Here is a 17,609-nt window from a genome sequence, read left to right as displayed (position 1 = left end):
TAGTTCTCGGTTATTAATTAACATATTTGAATTGGTTCTTCATTTAAGTACAACCTAAATAAGTTGTGTCATGGAGTCGAAGTATATGATCTTTTAATTAATATTGATATTAAAATTTCTCTTTTAAATTAATTCTACAGAATTACTAACTTTTTCAAATTAACTAACCGCTTTCAAAACCAAGGTGACGGGAGTCCTTAAATCTAAAACTCTTTTTAAAACTGCATTAAACTCGCTTGCTCTTAATCAGTCCCTGTGTTCGATCTTGGACTTACTGATAGCTTTACTATACATGATAAGGTACACTGCATGTGTGTAGAAGTCTAACTATTAGTATTTTCTTGTTTATAAATTTAAGACTAGATTTTACACATCAAAGACCTTGTTACGTGGATTGTGAATTGTAAACTAAAACATAGAATTATGAATGGACTAAGTTAATTGTGGGTTATAAAAACCAAAAAGGTAAATATTATTATACCATTAAATTTATTAAACGTATCAAAAGTTTTTAAAAAATAATCCTTGGGAGCCGACTTAATAGATATAAATTATTTTTAGACGAAATACGGATATAATAGTACTACTAAACGAAAAAACGGTTATGGCCCAGGCCCCCACGAGCCCCTAAAGAGAACCGCCATTGACTGTCGTCACCGCCGCCTCTGTTACTGCTGCCACCATCATATTGTCGTCATTGCGTGAGCATGCATCCAATTGATAGAAGTATATGATGTTAAATTAGGGTGATTATTTTCACAATAATACATCATGATATAATTATAATATTAATGTTTTGATTATACTTAAGCGAATATTCTATAAAAAAAACCTTGATAACTTAATTATAAGTGAAATTTAACACTGATAGATTAATATATTCATATAATAATAATAATATGAGGTATGAGAATATAATACTATTATGTATCGTTCATCACATATCCTATATCGTTCATCAACAATTTTTATCAAGTTTTAAATATGATTGATAAATTTTATCGATTTTCCATCATTTCACATGTAAACCTAATGTAATCATCAAAATCCCAACAAGAAAACATGTTGGTCATTTTTGCAAATCAAGAAAAATTGGTTAAAAGTTAGAGTTTGGTTTGAGAAGACAAGGTTCAAGTTTTAGCGAGCACCGAGTTTTATCATTAATTTGTCACTCGCTTATAAGTGGATGAGTTAATAAGTTTTAACCAGATCATGGAGTTTTTGGCCTTAGGGTTTCCGTGTGTCTGAAACAATTGCTAGATTGTGCATATGTTTAGCAATTATACTTCCGCATATGTAGTATCTGACATTGCCTTTCTTTTTTTTTTTTTATAAAAAAAGCAAGTTGTAGGTGTGATGTAGTTTTTTTTGAAAGATGAACTTTAGTGAAAACTTCGTGTCGTGATTTGACAGCGGGAAGTCTAACATACGTTTTCTTAACTGGGTTTGCGCTCCCTCGAAATAGAAATATCTATTTCAAATATCTGATGGTGAAAACCCCCTACTAATCCGTTTGAAAGTACGATAATTAATAAAAGTAAACCCACCACCGAACCTATTGATACTTAAGACAAATGCTCTTAAAGGACATTATATATATACTAAAAACTTATGCAAATGTACAAGTACTTTATGCGTGAAATGTACAAGCATTTAAAGCACATACTAATTTTAACCAAGTTTCGTTTTCACCCCTAAATTTTAACCAATTTTCATTTTAACCCTTAAAATATCTATTTTTTTAAAACTTTTATCCCACATCAAAGTTTCGCTTGTATTTTCGTGACACTAAACTTTTAGGTTCTCATGTTTTCATTAAACAACTTTCACACAGTTACGGGTTTACTTTTAAATATTTGGTCTTTGATTATTTTCATTAATGTACTTTATGCGTGGAATGTACAAGCTTTAACGTTATGCGTAGAATGTACAAGTTCTGATAGCACATAATAATTTTTACCATTTTTCATTTTAACCTCCTAAACTTTCTATCTTTTAACTTTTGCCCCATATTAAAGTTTTTGTTTTTATTTCCTTGACACTAAATTTTTGGGTTCTCATATTTTTATCAACTAACATGCACCATTTGGTTTTGACTATTTTTATTTCTCTTTTTATATACATAACGTTTCTAAATTTGCCCCACATCAATGTTTTCGTTTTTATTTTCTTGACACCGATTTTTTGGGTTCTCATGTTTTCATCAAATAACTTTCACATGGTTACGATTTTACTTTTTAAACATTTGGTTTGACTATTTTCATCCATTTTTTTTAATATAGAACATTTTTAAATTTGCCCCATATCAAAGTTTTCATTTTTATTTTCTTGACACTAAATGTTTGGATTCTCATTTATAATATATTAAAAAGCTATATGAATATACAAGTACGTTATGCGTGGAATGTACAAGTTTTCCATCTTTTACATATAACTTTTCTTACCAAAGAATTTTTGGGTTTTCATGTTTTCATTAAATAACTTTCACATGTTTACGATTTTATTTTTTTCGTGTAAAAAACGTATCCCGCGGCAACGCGGTTATTTCCAAGGCTATAGTTAGATGAAAATAAAAGGAGCTATACACAACTATGAAAAAGCAAGAAGAAAAACCCCGAGTGGTGTCTGTCCTCTTTATCATCATGTAAACATAAACCCTGAATTTTTGTTACATATTGTTATACAATCTGATTCTGATCATCATAAATCAATAATGACGTCATCAAAATCAAAAGCAATAAGAAGTTCAATGAATGATTCATCATCATCATCAGGTGTTAGTAGAAACGTGTGGTTGTATTCTTTATTGCTCACAATTCAGTATGGTGCTCAGCCTCTCATCTCCAAACGCTGCATCGGGTATTATTAATATAATATACATATATATTTTATACAGTTTACAGCTTGTTTGTTTATATTGGTGGTTCTTAAACTTATAGGATTGACTTCCACAATGTGAGATTACTTTTTAGTTGTATAGATTTTAAACTGATTAGACAACATTTCCTGCTGTTAGATCTTAGTTATGTACTTATGTCGAAATACTTTACACTAGGTTTTCAAGTAGGCAAGGTTAAGAGAATTATCGCAATAGATGCGACGATTGGAGAATGTCGAGATGGGTGTGGTTGTATATTTATATATATTGGAGTCGAGAATGTATTGACATTAAGGTCGTTTTTTTTATTGTGCTTTGTTTTACTCCTGCCGGTTATTGGTTTCCCGTTCACCAGTTTCACGAGCAACATGTGAACTCTGACCTCCACTTTTATGCTGCATGTCCCCCACAATATGTCAATAAGCGCCATCAGGACCAAAATATTAGCCCTTTGTTAAAAATAAGTGACTGCAATGGTCAGTGAAAGCTGCCAAAAACAACCACCGGCATATGATAACTTGTCTTGTTTACTCCCATCACCAAACAGTATTTTAGGTCCTCTTTAAGTTTTTTTACTGAGAACATTGTGGCAGCCCTTAGTCATGGCCTTCCAGAGCTTGCCATCAATTATGAAATCTTTACAATCCATTCTTTGGTATGTGCGAAACCTGCATTGCAATTTCTTTGAAGGTCAATGCTTGCTTAGTTGTTGAAAACTAAGGGTACTTGCATAAATGTTGCCAAGAAAAGTTCAAAATACTGAATGTGTTCAAGATTTTCAAGATCTATTTGTTGAAAACTGAAATCTCACTTTTCTAACTTACAACTACATTCTGTTTTTTTTTCATAGCTTCAACTTTTTGAGTATTTTCTATATCAGACATGGAAAACTCTTTGTGTTATTAATCTTAAAAATGTTACAACCAAACGTTTTTTCAAAATTTTCAATGGTTTCCTAAAGACAAAAATAATCGGTGATTTAAAAAAAAATGAAAATGGAAAACTAGAAAAACATTTTTGTAACTTAATGCACCATCAAGGTTTATTCTATGTAATGTTAGAGTCTAGGCGAGCGCCTCTTGCACCTAGGCGCAAAAGGTGGGCGAGGCGCACCTCCGGCGCCTGAAACCCTAGGCCCAAGTCGACCATGAAAAAGGCGGTCAACGACGGTCAACTGTGGTTGTCAACGGCAGTAAAAAAGGTCAAATGGGTCAAGATTCGACCAAATCATTCAAGATCCGGCCAAATCGTGGTAGATCTAATGTTTTCCGACCAAAATGAGTGACCATAGTCTGTTTAAGAAGATGAAAGAGTGAAAATATAGAATGGGGGGAAGAAAAATTATGATATTTTTTATATATGTTTATAATAATTTGAAGTTTTTGGTTGAAAAGTATATATTTTTTGAATGATATTTGGCATTATAACTGACATCTGATTTTTTTTACTATTATTTTTCACTATATATAAATATTTTATAGTGCACTTTTTTTTTTTCCGGGCGTGCGCTTTTTTTGCGCCGCTCGCCTTCGCCCTATTTGGGGTCTTTGCGCTTTGAGTTTGCCTTCGCTTTTGACAACTATGTGTTAGACATGTACAAATGTATTCAAAACCAGAAAATTCAAGAGCAAATGGTCTTTGCAAGTTGAGTTCAAACCTCTCTACTTATCTTCTTAGTTTATTTCTTATATGCCCAGGAATCTTTTCTGTTTCGACTCTCCAAGTGTTATTCACATGATTTCTTCAGGCTTAAAAATATTTTCCTTTTGTGATTAATGTGTTATGGCTCCCCATTTTATTTTTGTAAGTTTATTTCTCATACATCCTAGGTTTACTTGAGTAATAAAGTTCTGTGATCTATAATACCATCCGCAATATATGGAAGATGGGGGAAACTGTATAAAAAACACTTACAATTTATGGAAGTATATTGCATACCCTTCCATTTAGATCATGTACTCACCAACTTAACTTTTATATTTGGATGATTACCAATTGCTTTTCAAAAATTTGTGGCAATTTATGATTGAAATTAGCTAAGTAGTTAATCACTAAAATAGCGGTGTAGCGGTCAAGGTCCGCTATATGCTATATTGGTTATAGCGGTGAGATAGCGGTGGTATAGCGGTAATGAAAATATTATGCAAAATCTATATATATATATATATAATACTTAATACATAATATTTAATAAAAATATCAATTAATACTTTATACTTAATAAGAATAGCAAAAGTCAAGCTTAAAAGTGTCAATATTTGAAACATTAGTTAAAAATTAGTGCTTCTTTCAAGTTTTGGGCAAAAAAATAAAATAAAAACGCTATAGCACTGCTATTTTACCACTCTTTGGACCGCTATAGCACCGATAGCGGTAAAATAGCGCCGCTAATAGCGGGACCGCTATTTTGACCGCTATTTTGGTCGCTATTTTACATCAGGTCCGCTATCCGCTATAGCACTGCTATAGCGCCGCTATTAACTACACAGGAAATTAGGCAAGAGTATGTATTTAATGAATTATGCAATTAGAAAGTTTTGAAATATTGTGGTAGTGAAGAGAACATTTAGTGAAGGATTTGTCAGGTTTTATGAAGGCCTTGGGGCTTATTTAGCTTAGGGCCTGTTTTAGTTGGCTGTTTAGGAAGCCCATTCGGTTTCCTTGTTCACCAAGCAAGAAACCCTAGAATATTCTCTATATATATTCAGGTCTATGCATTGTAATTGTTGTACTGAGCTAATAAAATCCCTAGTTGCAGCCGTGGATTAGTTCACACACATTGTGTGAGATACCACGTTAATTCTCGTGTTAGTTCTTTATTTTTCTGTTTTGCTTCTGCTGTGCAACCTGTTCCTAACAAGTGGTATCAGAGCAAGGTTTGATTCGACTCTGTTTTTTGCTCCTGGCTGCTGTATGTGTCGCGATTAGGGTTCTGTTCTGTTCCTTTGTTCGCTGGTTTTTCTACAGCCGCCGACCTGCTGTTTTTTGGGATCTGTACCTGCTGATTTACTACTGTTTCTTGCTGCTGCTGTTGACCAACTGCTGATTGCTGCTGTTCACTGCTGATTTGCTGTGATTGCGGCTGTTCACTGTTGTTCTGCTGCTGTTTGCAGCCTTCTGCTGCTGCTGTTTGTTGTTAATTTCTGCTAGAACTGCCGCTGCTGATTTTTTTTTGACTCAATCAGATTCTGGGTTTGGTTTGCGGCTGTGTTTTGCCGCTGTTCCACCTGTTCCTATCACCACCAGCCGCCCACACCTTTTGACCTTTTGATTGCTTCAAATCTGGATATATTTTTAAAAAAATATTCTGATTGAGGTATTCTGTTTGGTTGTATTTGTTTGAATTTTGGTCAGTGTTTGCGATTAGGGTTTCTGAATTTTGGGGGTTTTGGTGTTGATTGATTGATTGGAAGATATAAGGTTGTTGTTTGATCAGTTTTTTCTGTTGGATTCTTCTTGACGAGCGTTAATCAACTGTTGAAGCCGGGTAACTTTGATCATTTTTTTCGTTTGTCATTATGGCTGTAGACGGAAAATTTGTGATTGAAAAGTTTGACGGTTCGGATTTTAGTTGGTGGAAGATGCAGATTGAAGCATTACTTGGTCCAAAGGATCTGGACATGTTTCTTGGTAAAAAACCGGAGAAGATGAATTAAGAACATGCAGTTCTTTGGGATACGAAGGATAAGAAAGCCAGAGGAGTTAATGAGTTATTACACTTAGTTTGACGAGAAACGTGGCTTACAATATCATGTCTGAAACCACTGCCAGTGGTATGATGTCAGCGTTGTCAAATATGTATGAGAAACTGTCTGCTGGTAATAATGTATTCCTGATGAGAGAGCTGTTTAATATGAGAATGAAGGAGTGGAGCTCAGTTACCGTGCACGTGCACATAAACAATCTGAATTCTATTCTGTCCAGATTGTCATCTGTGGGAATGAATTTCGATGAAGAGACCAAGGCGGTGGGAACTGACAGGATGACTTTTGAAAAGATTCGCAACTTGGTACTGGGTGAAGACATTTGCTGAAGAAGTGCGAAGGGTGGGTCTTCTTCTGATTTGTTACATGTTGGCAGGGGAAGAAATAATAGCAGAGATAGTGGGAGCAACAAATGGTCAGGGCAGGAGCTCGTCTAGGGCTCGTCCGAGTGTGCGATGTTGGGACTGCAACGAGACTGGACATTACAGGAGTCAATGTCCGAATAAGAATTATCCGAAAAAAAATTCTGATGGATTCAACACTGCTACAACAAGCGACTCCGAAGACGATGTCTTGATGATCTGTGTTGAAAGGAGTGTGGGTTCATGGGTCATGGATTCTAGTGCATCATTCCATGCTACCCGTAGCAATGATTGCATGCGGAATGTTAAAAAAGGCGATTTTGGCAAGGTTAGGCTGGGAAACGGTGAAATTCTTGATGTGACTGGCATAGGGGATTTGGATCTTGTTACTACTTTGGGCATTACTTGGACTTTCTGTAACGTCAGGGTTTTTCCGAGGCTTGAAACGAAGTTGATCTCCGTTGGGCAGTTGGATGAACAAGGTTTAGACGTTAAGTTTGGTGGTGGAAAGTGGAAGGTCGTTAAGGGAAATCTCGTGGTTGCTAGGGGTTTCAAGAAGGGGTCGTTGTATATGGTGCCTGTTCCGTCTGGGGAAGTGACCACCCCTGTCAAGACGAACGCCAGAGTCAGGCTCGCCGATTCGGTAATTAAACGAGTTCAGTTGACGGTAAAGAACTCTGGGACGCTTGAGTGTATTCGGAAGTTTGAAGGTGTACGGGACTTTCGTGACAGTGGGAGTAGCTCGACACAGTCTGGAAATCTACGTTGGGTTCGAAAGACTAGGGATCCGAATGAAATCTCTTCTGAGAAGTTACCGATAGTGGAGAGTGTTCCTCTGAGAGTCCCTGTATATGATGGTTTGAGGCTATGGGAATCGGTTGGGATTCAGGATGAAAAGTCGGGGTCTGTTGTGACCGTGTTGGAGTCATATGAGGCTCCAACGGGGCCCTCTGTTTGCTAATGAGTGGGGGTCCGCTGCAACTAGGTGTGCTATGGTTTGAAGTTTGGTTTGTTCGTTGAGCTGGACCTGTACTTCTGTTCCGTGTGTTTTGGGATTACTGATTGCTGAAGACTTCGATTGCTGTGTATTTGTTGGTGACTTGTTTTCTCGCAAGGCCTTCAAGTGTGAGATTGTCAGGTTTTATGAAGGCCTTGGGTTTATTTAGCTTAGGGCCTGTTTTAGTTTGTTTAGGAAGCCCATTCGGTTTCCTTGTTCACCAAGCAAGGAACCCTGTGTTTTAGGATTACTGATTGCTGAAGACTTCGATTGCTGTGTATTAAGTATTTGTTGGTGACTTGTTTTCTCGCAAGGCCTTCAAGTGAGATTGTCAGGTTTTATGAAGGCCTTGGATTTATTTAGCTTAGGGCCTGTTTTAGTTTGTTTAGGAAGCCCATTCGGTTTCCTTGTTCACCAAGCAAGGAACCCTAGACTATTCTCTATATATATATTCAGGTCTATGCATTGTAATTGTTGTACTGAGCTAATAAAATCCCTAGTTGCAACCGTGGATTAGTTCACACACATTGTGTGAGATACCACGTTAATTCTCGTGTTTGTTCTTTATTTTTCTGTTTTGCTTCTGCTGTGCAACCTGTTCCTAACCGGATTCTCGTAATTTCCGAAGTCATAACACATTTGAAAGTTGAGCCTTGATTTTCATCTGATCAATTTACTAGTTGTATGGTGAAGCTCTAGGAATAGTAGTTAACATAAACGAAGTTATTATTTCAAAGAACAAAAGATTCCAAGAAGTCGTATTACTTGTTGCCAATTGGAGATTTGATTATCTTTTTCTTCTCTTAAGTAAATTGTTGCTTTCTCCATCCTAAAATGTACATTTTCCAATTTGGTTTGTCACATAATTTGAAAGATTTCCTTTTTTGGTAAGTTTTAAATTCTTTATCTTTTTTTCTTCTTACACTATTTCGAATCAGCAATCTTGATTGTGGTTGTCAAATTTTCTTTATATCTTGTCAAAGAACTTTGCAGACATTTGAATTATAATTAAATCAATTTGTTAAGTTATGTTTTTATGTGTGACAGTGTGAGTGAAACAAAGCTTGTGTATTAGACCGAGTGTGCTCATATTTAGAGTATTCAGATTGTGTAGTTTCAGTAGTTATTATCTAATGCAAATGACTTGTTCGTAGTTTCTTGTTCTCCACATAGCCTCTTGTATCTACATTAAGTAATTATATTTTTCATGTAGGTCTTATATTATGTACCAAAAACATTGTCTTCACATAATATTTTCTTTTCATTATGGAGTAGCGGATTTGATGCCTAGCTTTGTGAGGGTTAAATGCAAGTCTATGACCATCTTTACTTTGAATTAGCGGTGGGAAAGCTGGTGGACTGGTTAGATTGGGTAGCAGTTCAAAACTGGTCAAAATGGGTTTGGTCTGGGTAGAATTTAGTTTGTTTGAGCCAACCCGAAAGGCCTTTTGCCCAGTTGTAAGGTTATAACAACTTGCCAAATTTTTTGATATCTACCTATTTTAAAACTGATTTGCAAGGTTTTACGTATTAAATTACACTTTGAACTACTTTAACCCATGTAACCTTTTTCGGTTTAAATTACTTTACTTTGTTACCTGTTTGACGTGTTAGAGATTGGATGTAACCCGCATTTCAAAGAAAAAGAGATTGGCCATAAGTCATATAACCCACCTTGATTGGTTCATAGGTTATTGGGCTGAATAGTTTCAATATAAAAAAGGTCTTTTATCTTGCAAGAGCCAAAAAAAAAAACCTATTGTGCTGATTGTAAGGTTATAACTAAATTGCATCTTACTATTCCTACAGGCGAGACGTAATTGTTACTTCATCTGTTTTGGCATGCGAGATGGTAAAGGTATCGTATACTTCTTCTGTAGATACCTTTTGTATTCATATATGTTCTAATTTGTTCTTATAAACTGGTCACAGGTTATTTGTGCACTGGCTCTCATGGCAAAAGATGGCAGTTTGAATAAAGCATTGAAAGAATGGACTCTGATTGGTGCACTAAGTGCATCAGGATTACCCGCAGCTATCTATGCACTACAAAATAGCTTGTTACAGATTTCGTATAGGAACCTTGATTCTCTCACATTTTCAATGCTAAACCAAACAAAGTTAATTTTCACAGCATTGTTTACATACATGATTTTAAGGTATGTTCTTGAGATGAATCTTCTTTGTTCAATTATTTACTAGTTATTAGCAAATCCGCATAGACACATAATGCATATATCTTGTGTAGAGATGCTAAAGTGGGCAAAAGCCTGGGACCAGCCATGTCTTGCCTGGGAAAACCCAGTCTAGGTTATGGCTTGGCCTGTCTATGTCATTGGTTATGTTTAGGCCCAAATCTTTTTAGTAGTTTTAATACTTTATACCACCTCCCAACAGCTATAGACGTTCAAAAATGACCCTTTTACAGAGTTCTAATTCTTTATAACTTTTCCAAAAATGCCAAATCATCTTTTTGAACATTTCAACAGCCTTATAACCAAATTGGGATTTTAAGAATCTTAATAAGGTTCCCGACTGCGTTTACCTGGTTTTAACAGTACATCTTAATAACCGCAGGCAAAAGCAATCCATTCAACAAATTGGTGCTCTATTCATACTTATCTTAGCAGCTGTCCTTTTAAGCATCGGGGAAGGCTCGAGAAAAGATTATGGAAGTGATAATCCTGATGTAATTGTTCTCTATGGAATTGTTCCTGTTCTGATAGCTTCTGTACTTTCAGGGCTTGCTTCTGCATTGTGCCAATGGGCTTCTCAGGTTTGTCAAATGTTTCATTCCTTTTGAATGGTATAATTGCTCAGCTGCTCTGTTGTGATAATAGATCTTCAGGTCTTAGATTGATGGGTTTTGATATTCTTTAGTGATTGAATGAAATTGACTACTAGAACTTTGTTACCATGGTACAATCTAGTTCGATGGTATCTAGTCGAGGTGGCATTCCGAACCCATTCACTTATGGATAAGCCGGTACATGCCATGTTTAAAGAATTCAGATGGGTAAAATAATATGAACGAGCTGACAGGGAAATGGGTTGGAAAAGTTTATTTAATGCATAAAACCTCCCAAGTTGTGTAATTATATTTGACAAACTAATTATTGATTGAAAGTCACAAGTTTGGACAAGAACCGTTTCGGGTCTATCTGAACTGATGTGACCATTACCAAAAAGATATCCATTTTGACTCATTAGCTGATCCACACTTTTTTTTCATCGCTTGTGCGAAGCGTGTAAGTTATGTATGTCATTCAACGAAATGGATGTGTCTCTCTTCCATAACTCAAAATGTCCCTTAATCCAGAATGAAGGGAGTACCAATTTGATAGAGCTTTACTCATTCCACTTTTCCTTCCAGGTTAAGAAACACTCGTCATATTTGATGACTGTCGAAATGTCATTGGTTGGGAGCCTTTGTTTGTTGGCAAGTACTTACAAGTCTCCAGATGGTGAAGCAATGAGACAGCATGGGTTTTTCTATGGCTGGACTCCACTTACAATGGTAAGCATCTTTTCTACTTCATATTTTCAGCATTAAAATTTTGGTACTATACTGATTTTTAGTGAGAAGTGGCACATGAAATGGAGTTGTGATTGGAGTTAATTAGAACCCAAAATTTGAATAAGTAATTAGAAAACTGGAGTGAAGCTTGGTGAATTGAACTGTGAACCAAATTAATGAAATTTGAAAAAATAGACCTGCAAATGGTGTCATTTCAAGTCTGAAAAAGAAGAAAGGAATATAGATGATTCTGTTTCCAGGTCCAGTCCTCGTTCATTATTGTGTATGTTGGTCTGGGCTATTCTAATAATTTATTTTGGTGCCCATAGGATTCAATGATATAGGCTAATGTAATGCACTTCGGAAGACTCCAGAGTTGTTTGAACCAGCTGACATTTGAAATAGACCTGCTTCTGTTTAAATTTCTATTGACCTATCTGACCCATTTGAGATAAAGACGATCCGAATCGACCAGTTGTATTTTTTTCAGATTTTCCAGTCTCTTAGTATTTTCATTTTATTGTTTTGCTTCAGATCCCTGTTGTTATCAATGCTGTTGGTGGAATTCTTGTGGGACTGGTCACTTCATATGCTGGTGGCGTTCGAAAGGCAAGTTTCAACTGCCCTCACACTTCAAGTAGGCATTTATAGTTAAAAATCGTTATCAGATCAGAGGTGGTGGTTTTCTTGTAGATTAATAAACATTTCACTCTTGTTTCCCATTGCCCAAGTTCATATCTACTATAAGATCTTCAAAGTCCACAGCTAGAGATGACCATATGGGTGGGTTGGATAATTGGCTGAAACATGTCATTTTTGGTATGGGTTGGGTTGGCCCTAAACTCTTACTGTCAGATAGTTTGTTTTCTATGCAAAATCAGCATTTCGAAGGATCACAAAGAATTTAAAATTACAAATAGATACACTCATAGCACCTTTCAACACATTTGACCTATTTTTTTAGTAAGTTTTTTTTTATTCTACCCCCTTTTACTGATTAGATTTTTATCAATTCTCAGATTGAGCCGTTCATATTCCAATTGTTTTTACAATATATACTGTTGAAGTGGATTATAAGATCTTTGCATAGCTGCAGTGTTATGTCCTATAAGACTTCGTTTGTTGCATAATTTCACAATGTCTTGATGTATAGTTTGATTAAATTCTTCGACTTTTACTCAGCTGTCAAAACATCCTTTAATAGAATTGGAATATGTGAAGCAAATCATTTTTCACGATGACAATTGAGAATGTTACAATTTAGTTTTCAATAAGAAATCAATGCAATTTTCACAGGGTGTCATAAATGTTTGCCGTTATTCGACTAAAAACGTCATTCTTTAAATTGCACCATTCTTAGACATCATTAACTTTCTGATGATTTTTCTGTCTTGGTATTTGTTAAAAATACATACAGGGGTTTGTCATTGTCTCCGCCCTCCTAGTTACAGCTTTGTTGCAATTTGTGTTTGATGGGAAACCACCTTCTTTGTTCTGCCTTCTGGCTCTTCCGCTTGTGATGACGAGCATTTCAATATACCAAAAGTACCCATATCGTGTCAAAAAGAAAGAAGCATAGACTAAAGTAGTCCCAAAACAGATGGGACCAGTCTCCATTAACCGCGGGTCTTATAGGTAAATGACATAATTACTTGATGAACGCTTACACTTTTTTGATTTACAGTTCATCTTCAGTCCGATCTTTCATATTATATTGAGGGTCCATTCGTAACATGTACAATATGTAGTCTGACTGACTGAGAAACAATACCCGTGACTTGCATATATTGTTTTGCACCCGTTACTCGTATTTGTTGGTATCATTCTAGCTTTTTGAGTCGGTGATTGTAGGTCCTATTGCATATATACTTCTTTTCGTATCAATTATCAGACCTATTACAAATTAAACTCAATTTGTTGCAAGTATATATGATTGATTCAAGTTGGTATGGATGATTAATATTGCATGCACAACATGATTGATAATATGGTTTATTGTGAACAATATTAAGTTTTTTGTTTTGTTTAAAGGATTATCCCGGGTAATGATACTAAGTTAGTTTTCATGGTATCCTTTAATTTGTTAGTTTCATGGCCTCGAATTGCTATTATTTTGTCTTGAGAGGAAAAATTCCTCTATAGGACTAAGGGGTTCCTAGGCATTTACCCTTATTTTGTCCTTATATTGAGAACTATTTTTTCAATATAAATTTAACATCTAGTTATAAAAATTTTCATTTTCTAAGCCATAACTCTATAAAGAAACATTTTGTATAGAGCAAGGATATCGGACCCAAAACAAACTCTTAATGACAACTTGTGCAAAGATAGATCCACGGCTAGAAAGGTATACTTGGGTATTGTTAGTAAGTAATTAATCTTCGATAAGATATAGATATCTCAAGAAGTTTTAGGGGTGTAATTGTGTAAAGGATTAGAGCTTCTAATGACCTGCTCGAGCTCAGGTTTGTTAAAGCCAAGTTTGATCGTAGTTGCTTTCTAGCTCGAGTCAAGCTGGAACACAATAGATGTTCAATGACACTAATGAGCCGAGTTGGTTTGGAAACTCTTTTAATTATTTGAGTAGAACGAGCTAGTCGAGCTTGAAGACAGGCACAGATTAATATGGTGTAGTTTCATGCAATAATCCCACATAAAACCATCAAAGTTTGACTGGAACCGCCATTAGCGGTACATTTCTTGGACATGTGAGCCCAAAATTTTCTTCCATATTCATGTCTTCAACTCTCATATTTTCTTCAAGCTTCCAAGCAAACTTTTGAATCAAAGAACCCAACATTACATGTAACATCCTGTGAGCAATATTCAATCCTGGACACATCCTCCTCCCACTACCAAATGGAATAAGCTCAAAACTTTGGCCTCTATAGCCTATCTCGACTTCCGAAAACCTCTCTGGCATAAATGTTTCCGGGTCTGACCAAAATTTTGGATCTCGTCCAATTGCCCAAATGTTACAAAGAATTTGGGCATTTTTAGGCACAAGAAAGCCTCTAACTTCTACGTCATCTAAGGCTTCACGAGGGATAAGAAAAGGGACGGGAGGACATTCTTGAGTTTTTATTTTGAAGGATAAGAAAGGAGAAAAAAAGAAAACTTTAAATTTTGTATTTTTGAGTTTTTACTTTAAAGGAATAGAAAGGGAAGGGAAAGGAAAAGTTAATGCATTTTAATCCTAAAACTTTCCTACTAAAAATGGGATGATTTGGAAAGAAAGTGTTATAATCTACTAGAAATTACTAATACACCCTCCAACCAAAGTTATAAAGAAAATATTAAGAGGAACATAATTGTAAAACTTTCCTTTTTCTTTTCCTTTCCCTTCAACTCAAGAATGTGTATTTTAATGTATATTTTTTTTCCCTTTCTTCCACTATCCAATCTTCCCCTTCCCTTTCTTTAGTTATAGCTTGTAAGTAAGGGAGTTGCGAGACATTCTTTTCTTGTATAAGTTTGTTGCTACCTTGCATAAGTTTTGTGATCTCTAGCCGAGCTGTCTCCATTTTCTTGGGATTACGAATGAGCTCTGTCATAGCCCATTCCAATGTGGTTGATGTTGTATCAGTTCCCGCAATAAACAAATCCTACAATAATGTGTAAAATGACGTTAATATATTAGAACAACCCAAAACATAACTACTACATTGGTAGCTTAGTTACATGTTTAGTGGCTTAGTTGGGTTATCTGGTATTGTACAATTTAAACTTCTAAACAAATATTTAATTTGACTAATACGTGCCAAAGTATTTACTTACCAACAATAAATGTGTTAGGTCATTTCGACTAAATTTATATTCATCTTTTAAGTTGATGTGGTTGAGCAGCGAATCCAAAACATCTCTTGATTTAACAGCTTCATATGATGATGAACGAGCTCTAGTTTCCAAACATTGATCAATGATCCCGTCAAATATACCAAATAACCTTTTAGCATAAACTTGTCCTTGCTGTGTTAAGCCTTGTGGATCCAAAGGTCTAAGCATAGAAAAAAAGTCTACCAAGTTCGGCTTTCCATCACACCCCAAATCGTATCTTTAAATTCTTGAGATTCCGTAGAAACATATTCACATAAATCCATAGAGAAGATCAAGTTGGATAAAATGTTAACAACTGTGGTAAACGCTGCTGCACCTATGTTTACAGCCTTCTCATTTATACAACATTGACTCACATGATCTAGAAGTTCATGCACCTACAAGTGTATATAAGCAAATGAGATATTTATTCTGCATTTGACTCATTTAAACATATTCCGCATTCTGCAGATGATTAAATGCTATCTGCAGGGGAGGTCTTGCAAGCAATGTTCAATTCCAACAAGGGACATGTGTTTTCAAGCAAAGTATTCATTTCTCCACGAGAATCAGGAAATTATTACTAAAGGTGTTGCAAATCATATCAAAAAATGACAGTTACATATGTGACATAAACAATTTATCAAACTAGATATGTTCCTTTTTTTGCTAGAAAGTCCCATTAGAAAACAGTAACTATGAGTAATACATTCTATCCAAACTTTTTAAAAAAAGTGTCAGGTTAAGCAAATTTTGTAGCACTTGGTTCATACGTACCTTTACCATACGTAGTTTTTGGGTAGCATCTAGACATTGTCCAGAAAACAAATATTCTCTAGTTATTCTTCGTAGTCTTCGCCATTGTTCTCCGGCTGGCAGCCAAACCATGGACCATTTATGGTGGTCCATTAACCGGACAGTGTTGGGGACGGATCGGCTAGAAAATAATAAGTCATTTGTGTGAAATAATTCTTTAGCGATATCAGGTGATGAAACAACTATGGTGGTTTTACATCCAAGCTTAAGTGACATTAATGGACCATAACATTTGGAGAGTGTGGCAAGTGAACGATGGGGTTTGTTGCTTAGTTGTAAGAGGTTTCCAATGACCGGAAAAGGGTAAGGACCCGGTGGAAGCCGAGAGTTATGACGGCCGGAGATAATGAAAACATAGATAGATATTAGAAAGAGATACAGGAATAAGAAGCTTGGATAATGACCAGAAGCTAAGACACAACTTTGACAAAACCATCAGCTGGGTTTCTTTGTGAGAACACCAAAAAGACCAGCAATATTTAGCTCAAATAAGTAGTTATACTGCAAGAGAATTAGATCTTTAAAATACCGGACTAGTAACAACCTAAGTCTTTTGACCAGAAGCAAATTTGTATTATGATGTAGACTCCATGGAAAGATTTTTCTATCCGATTTCTAAGAACAACTACCACCCGACACTCTTTGACATAAAAACGATTATTACATAAAACCATCAGGTGGTTTAACTTGAACCCGCAATGAAAACGACCCCAAGCTGCCTAAATATCTACTTCTCATTTTATGACCACAAACTGAAGTAGAACCCGGACAAAAGCATCAGATAGTTTTTGACATGGACTACCAAGGGGAACTATACAATCTGCTATGCAGCTCGTATTATATGATCAAAAGACAAGGATATGAACTGGACAAACGATAAGGTGGTGTTGAGTCTCTTTGACTCGTTTTAACTTCAAGAAACAAAAATGACTAGAAACAACAGCAGCAGCAGCAGCAGCAGCTACACAACTAGAAAATTTTACCTTTACAACTAACCCACTCGACTCTTCTCTTTAATTTGCCCAAAACATCATCCATTACTATTATCAAAAGACTATATACATACAAAATGACTATCCGGGGTCAAGACACAAGAAGTTTAAGCTTCACCAGGACCAAGACCAAGGCCTGTTCTGTACAAACTAGTGCAAAGCTACATATTTATGTGCATAAAACATGACCATCATAATCTGTTTCAAAAAGCTAGTTTACAAACTCTTTTAACTTGCAACTTTATAAGTTGCACAAAAAGGGCGTAACTAGTATCAAAGAAAGGTATAAGAGGTACTCGTTACCCATCCAACGAGCAACACCGCTAGTGCTAAACTATACCCTTCCCTGGATCTTTTCGCGCTCCACTTGTCTCACCTAAAAAGAAAAACATAATATATAACGGTAAGTATAAATACTTTGTGAGTAAACGGGTTCTAGCATGTAAAGAATGCATAATCTAAAATCTTTTTGTTGTGATCTGTAACAAATTTAGAGTCACATTCTAGTATGTGAGGAATTCCTTTTT

At 35.6% G+C, this 17,609-nt stretch overlaps 1 protein-coding gene and 1 pseudogene across 1 annotated transcript; one reads left to right on the top strand and one right to left on the bottom strand.

Moving 5' to 3' along the window:
- The first annotated feature begins 2,599 nt into the window (after window positions 1–2,599).
- Window positions 2,600–13,400, top strand: LOC122588644 (UDP-N-acetylglucosamine transporter ROCK1). Its single transcript, XM_043760800.1, has 7 exons — window positions 2,600–2,859; window positions 9,751–9,799; window positions 9,874–10,100; window positions 10,519–10,717; window positions 11,315–11,458; window positions 11,993–12,067; window positions 12,876–13,400. The coding sequence occupies exons 1-7, from the start codon at window positions 2,714–2,716 to the stop codon at window positions 13,035–13,037; spliced, it is 1,002 nt and encodes a 333-aa protein (XP_043616735.1). The 5' UTR covers window positions 2,600–2,713; the 3' UTR covers window positions 13,038–13,400.
- A 692-nt stretch (window positions 13,401–14,092) lies between these two features.
- On the bottom strand, window positions 14,093–17,128 carry LOC122587856 (annotated as a pseudogene).
- Between the last annotated feature and the right edge of the window lie 481 nt (window positions 17,129–17,609).

The sequence above is a fragment of the Erigeron canadensis genome, chromosome 2 (assembly GCF_010389155.1).
Source record: "Erigeron canadensis isolate Cc75 chromosome 2, C_canadensis_v1, whole genome shotgun sequence".
Lineage (NCBI taxonomy): Eukaryota > Viridiplantae > Streptophyta > Magnoliopsida > Asterales > Asteraceae > Erigeron > Erigeron canadensis.
Note: the sequence above shows the minus strand (reverse complement) of the source record. Positions and strands in the feature narration are given on the sequence as shown.

What these genes read in the sequence shown, in the direction of transcription:
- LOC122588644 (XM_043760800.1), top strand. Translation starts at nt 2,714, where the DNA reads ATGACGTCATCAAAATCAAAAGCAATAAGAAGTTCAATGAATGATTCA. An exon ending in ATCTCCAAACGCTGCATCGG is followed by an intron (nt 2,860 to 9,750) that starts GTATTATTAATA and finishes CTATTCCTACAG; the next exon opens with GCGAGACGTAATTGTTACTT. An exon ending in TTTACATACATGATTTTAAG is followed by an intron (nt 10,101 to 10,518) that starts GTATGTTCTTGA and finishes TAATAACCGCAG; the next exon opens with GCAAAAGCAATCCATTCAAC.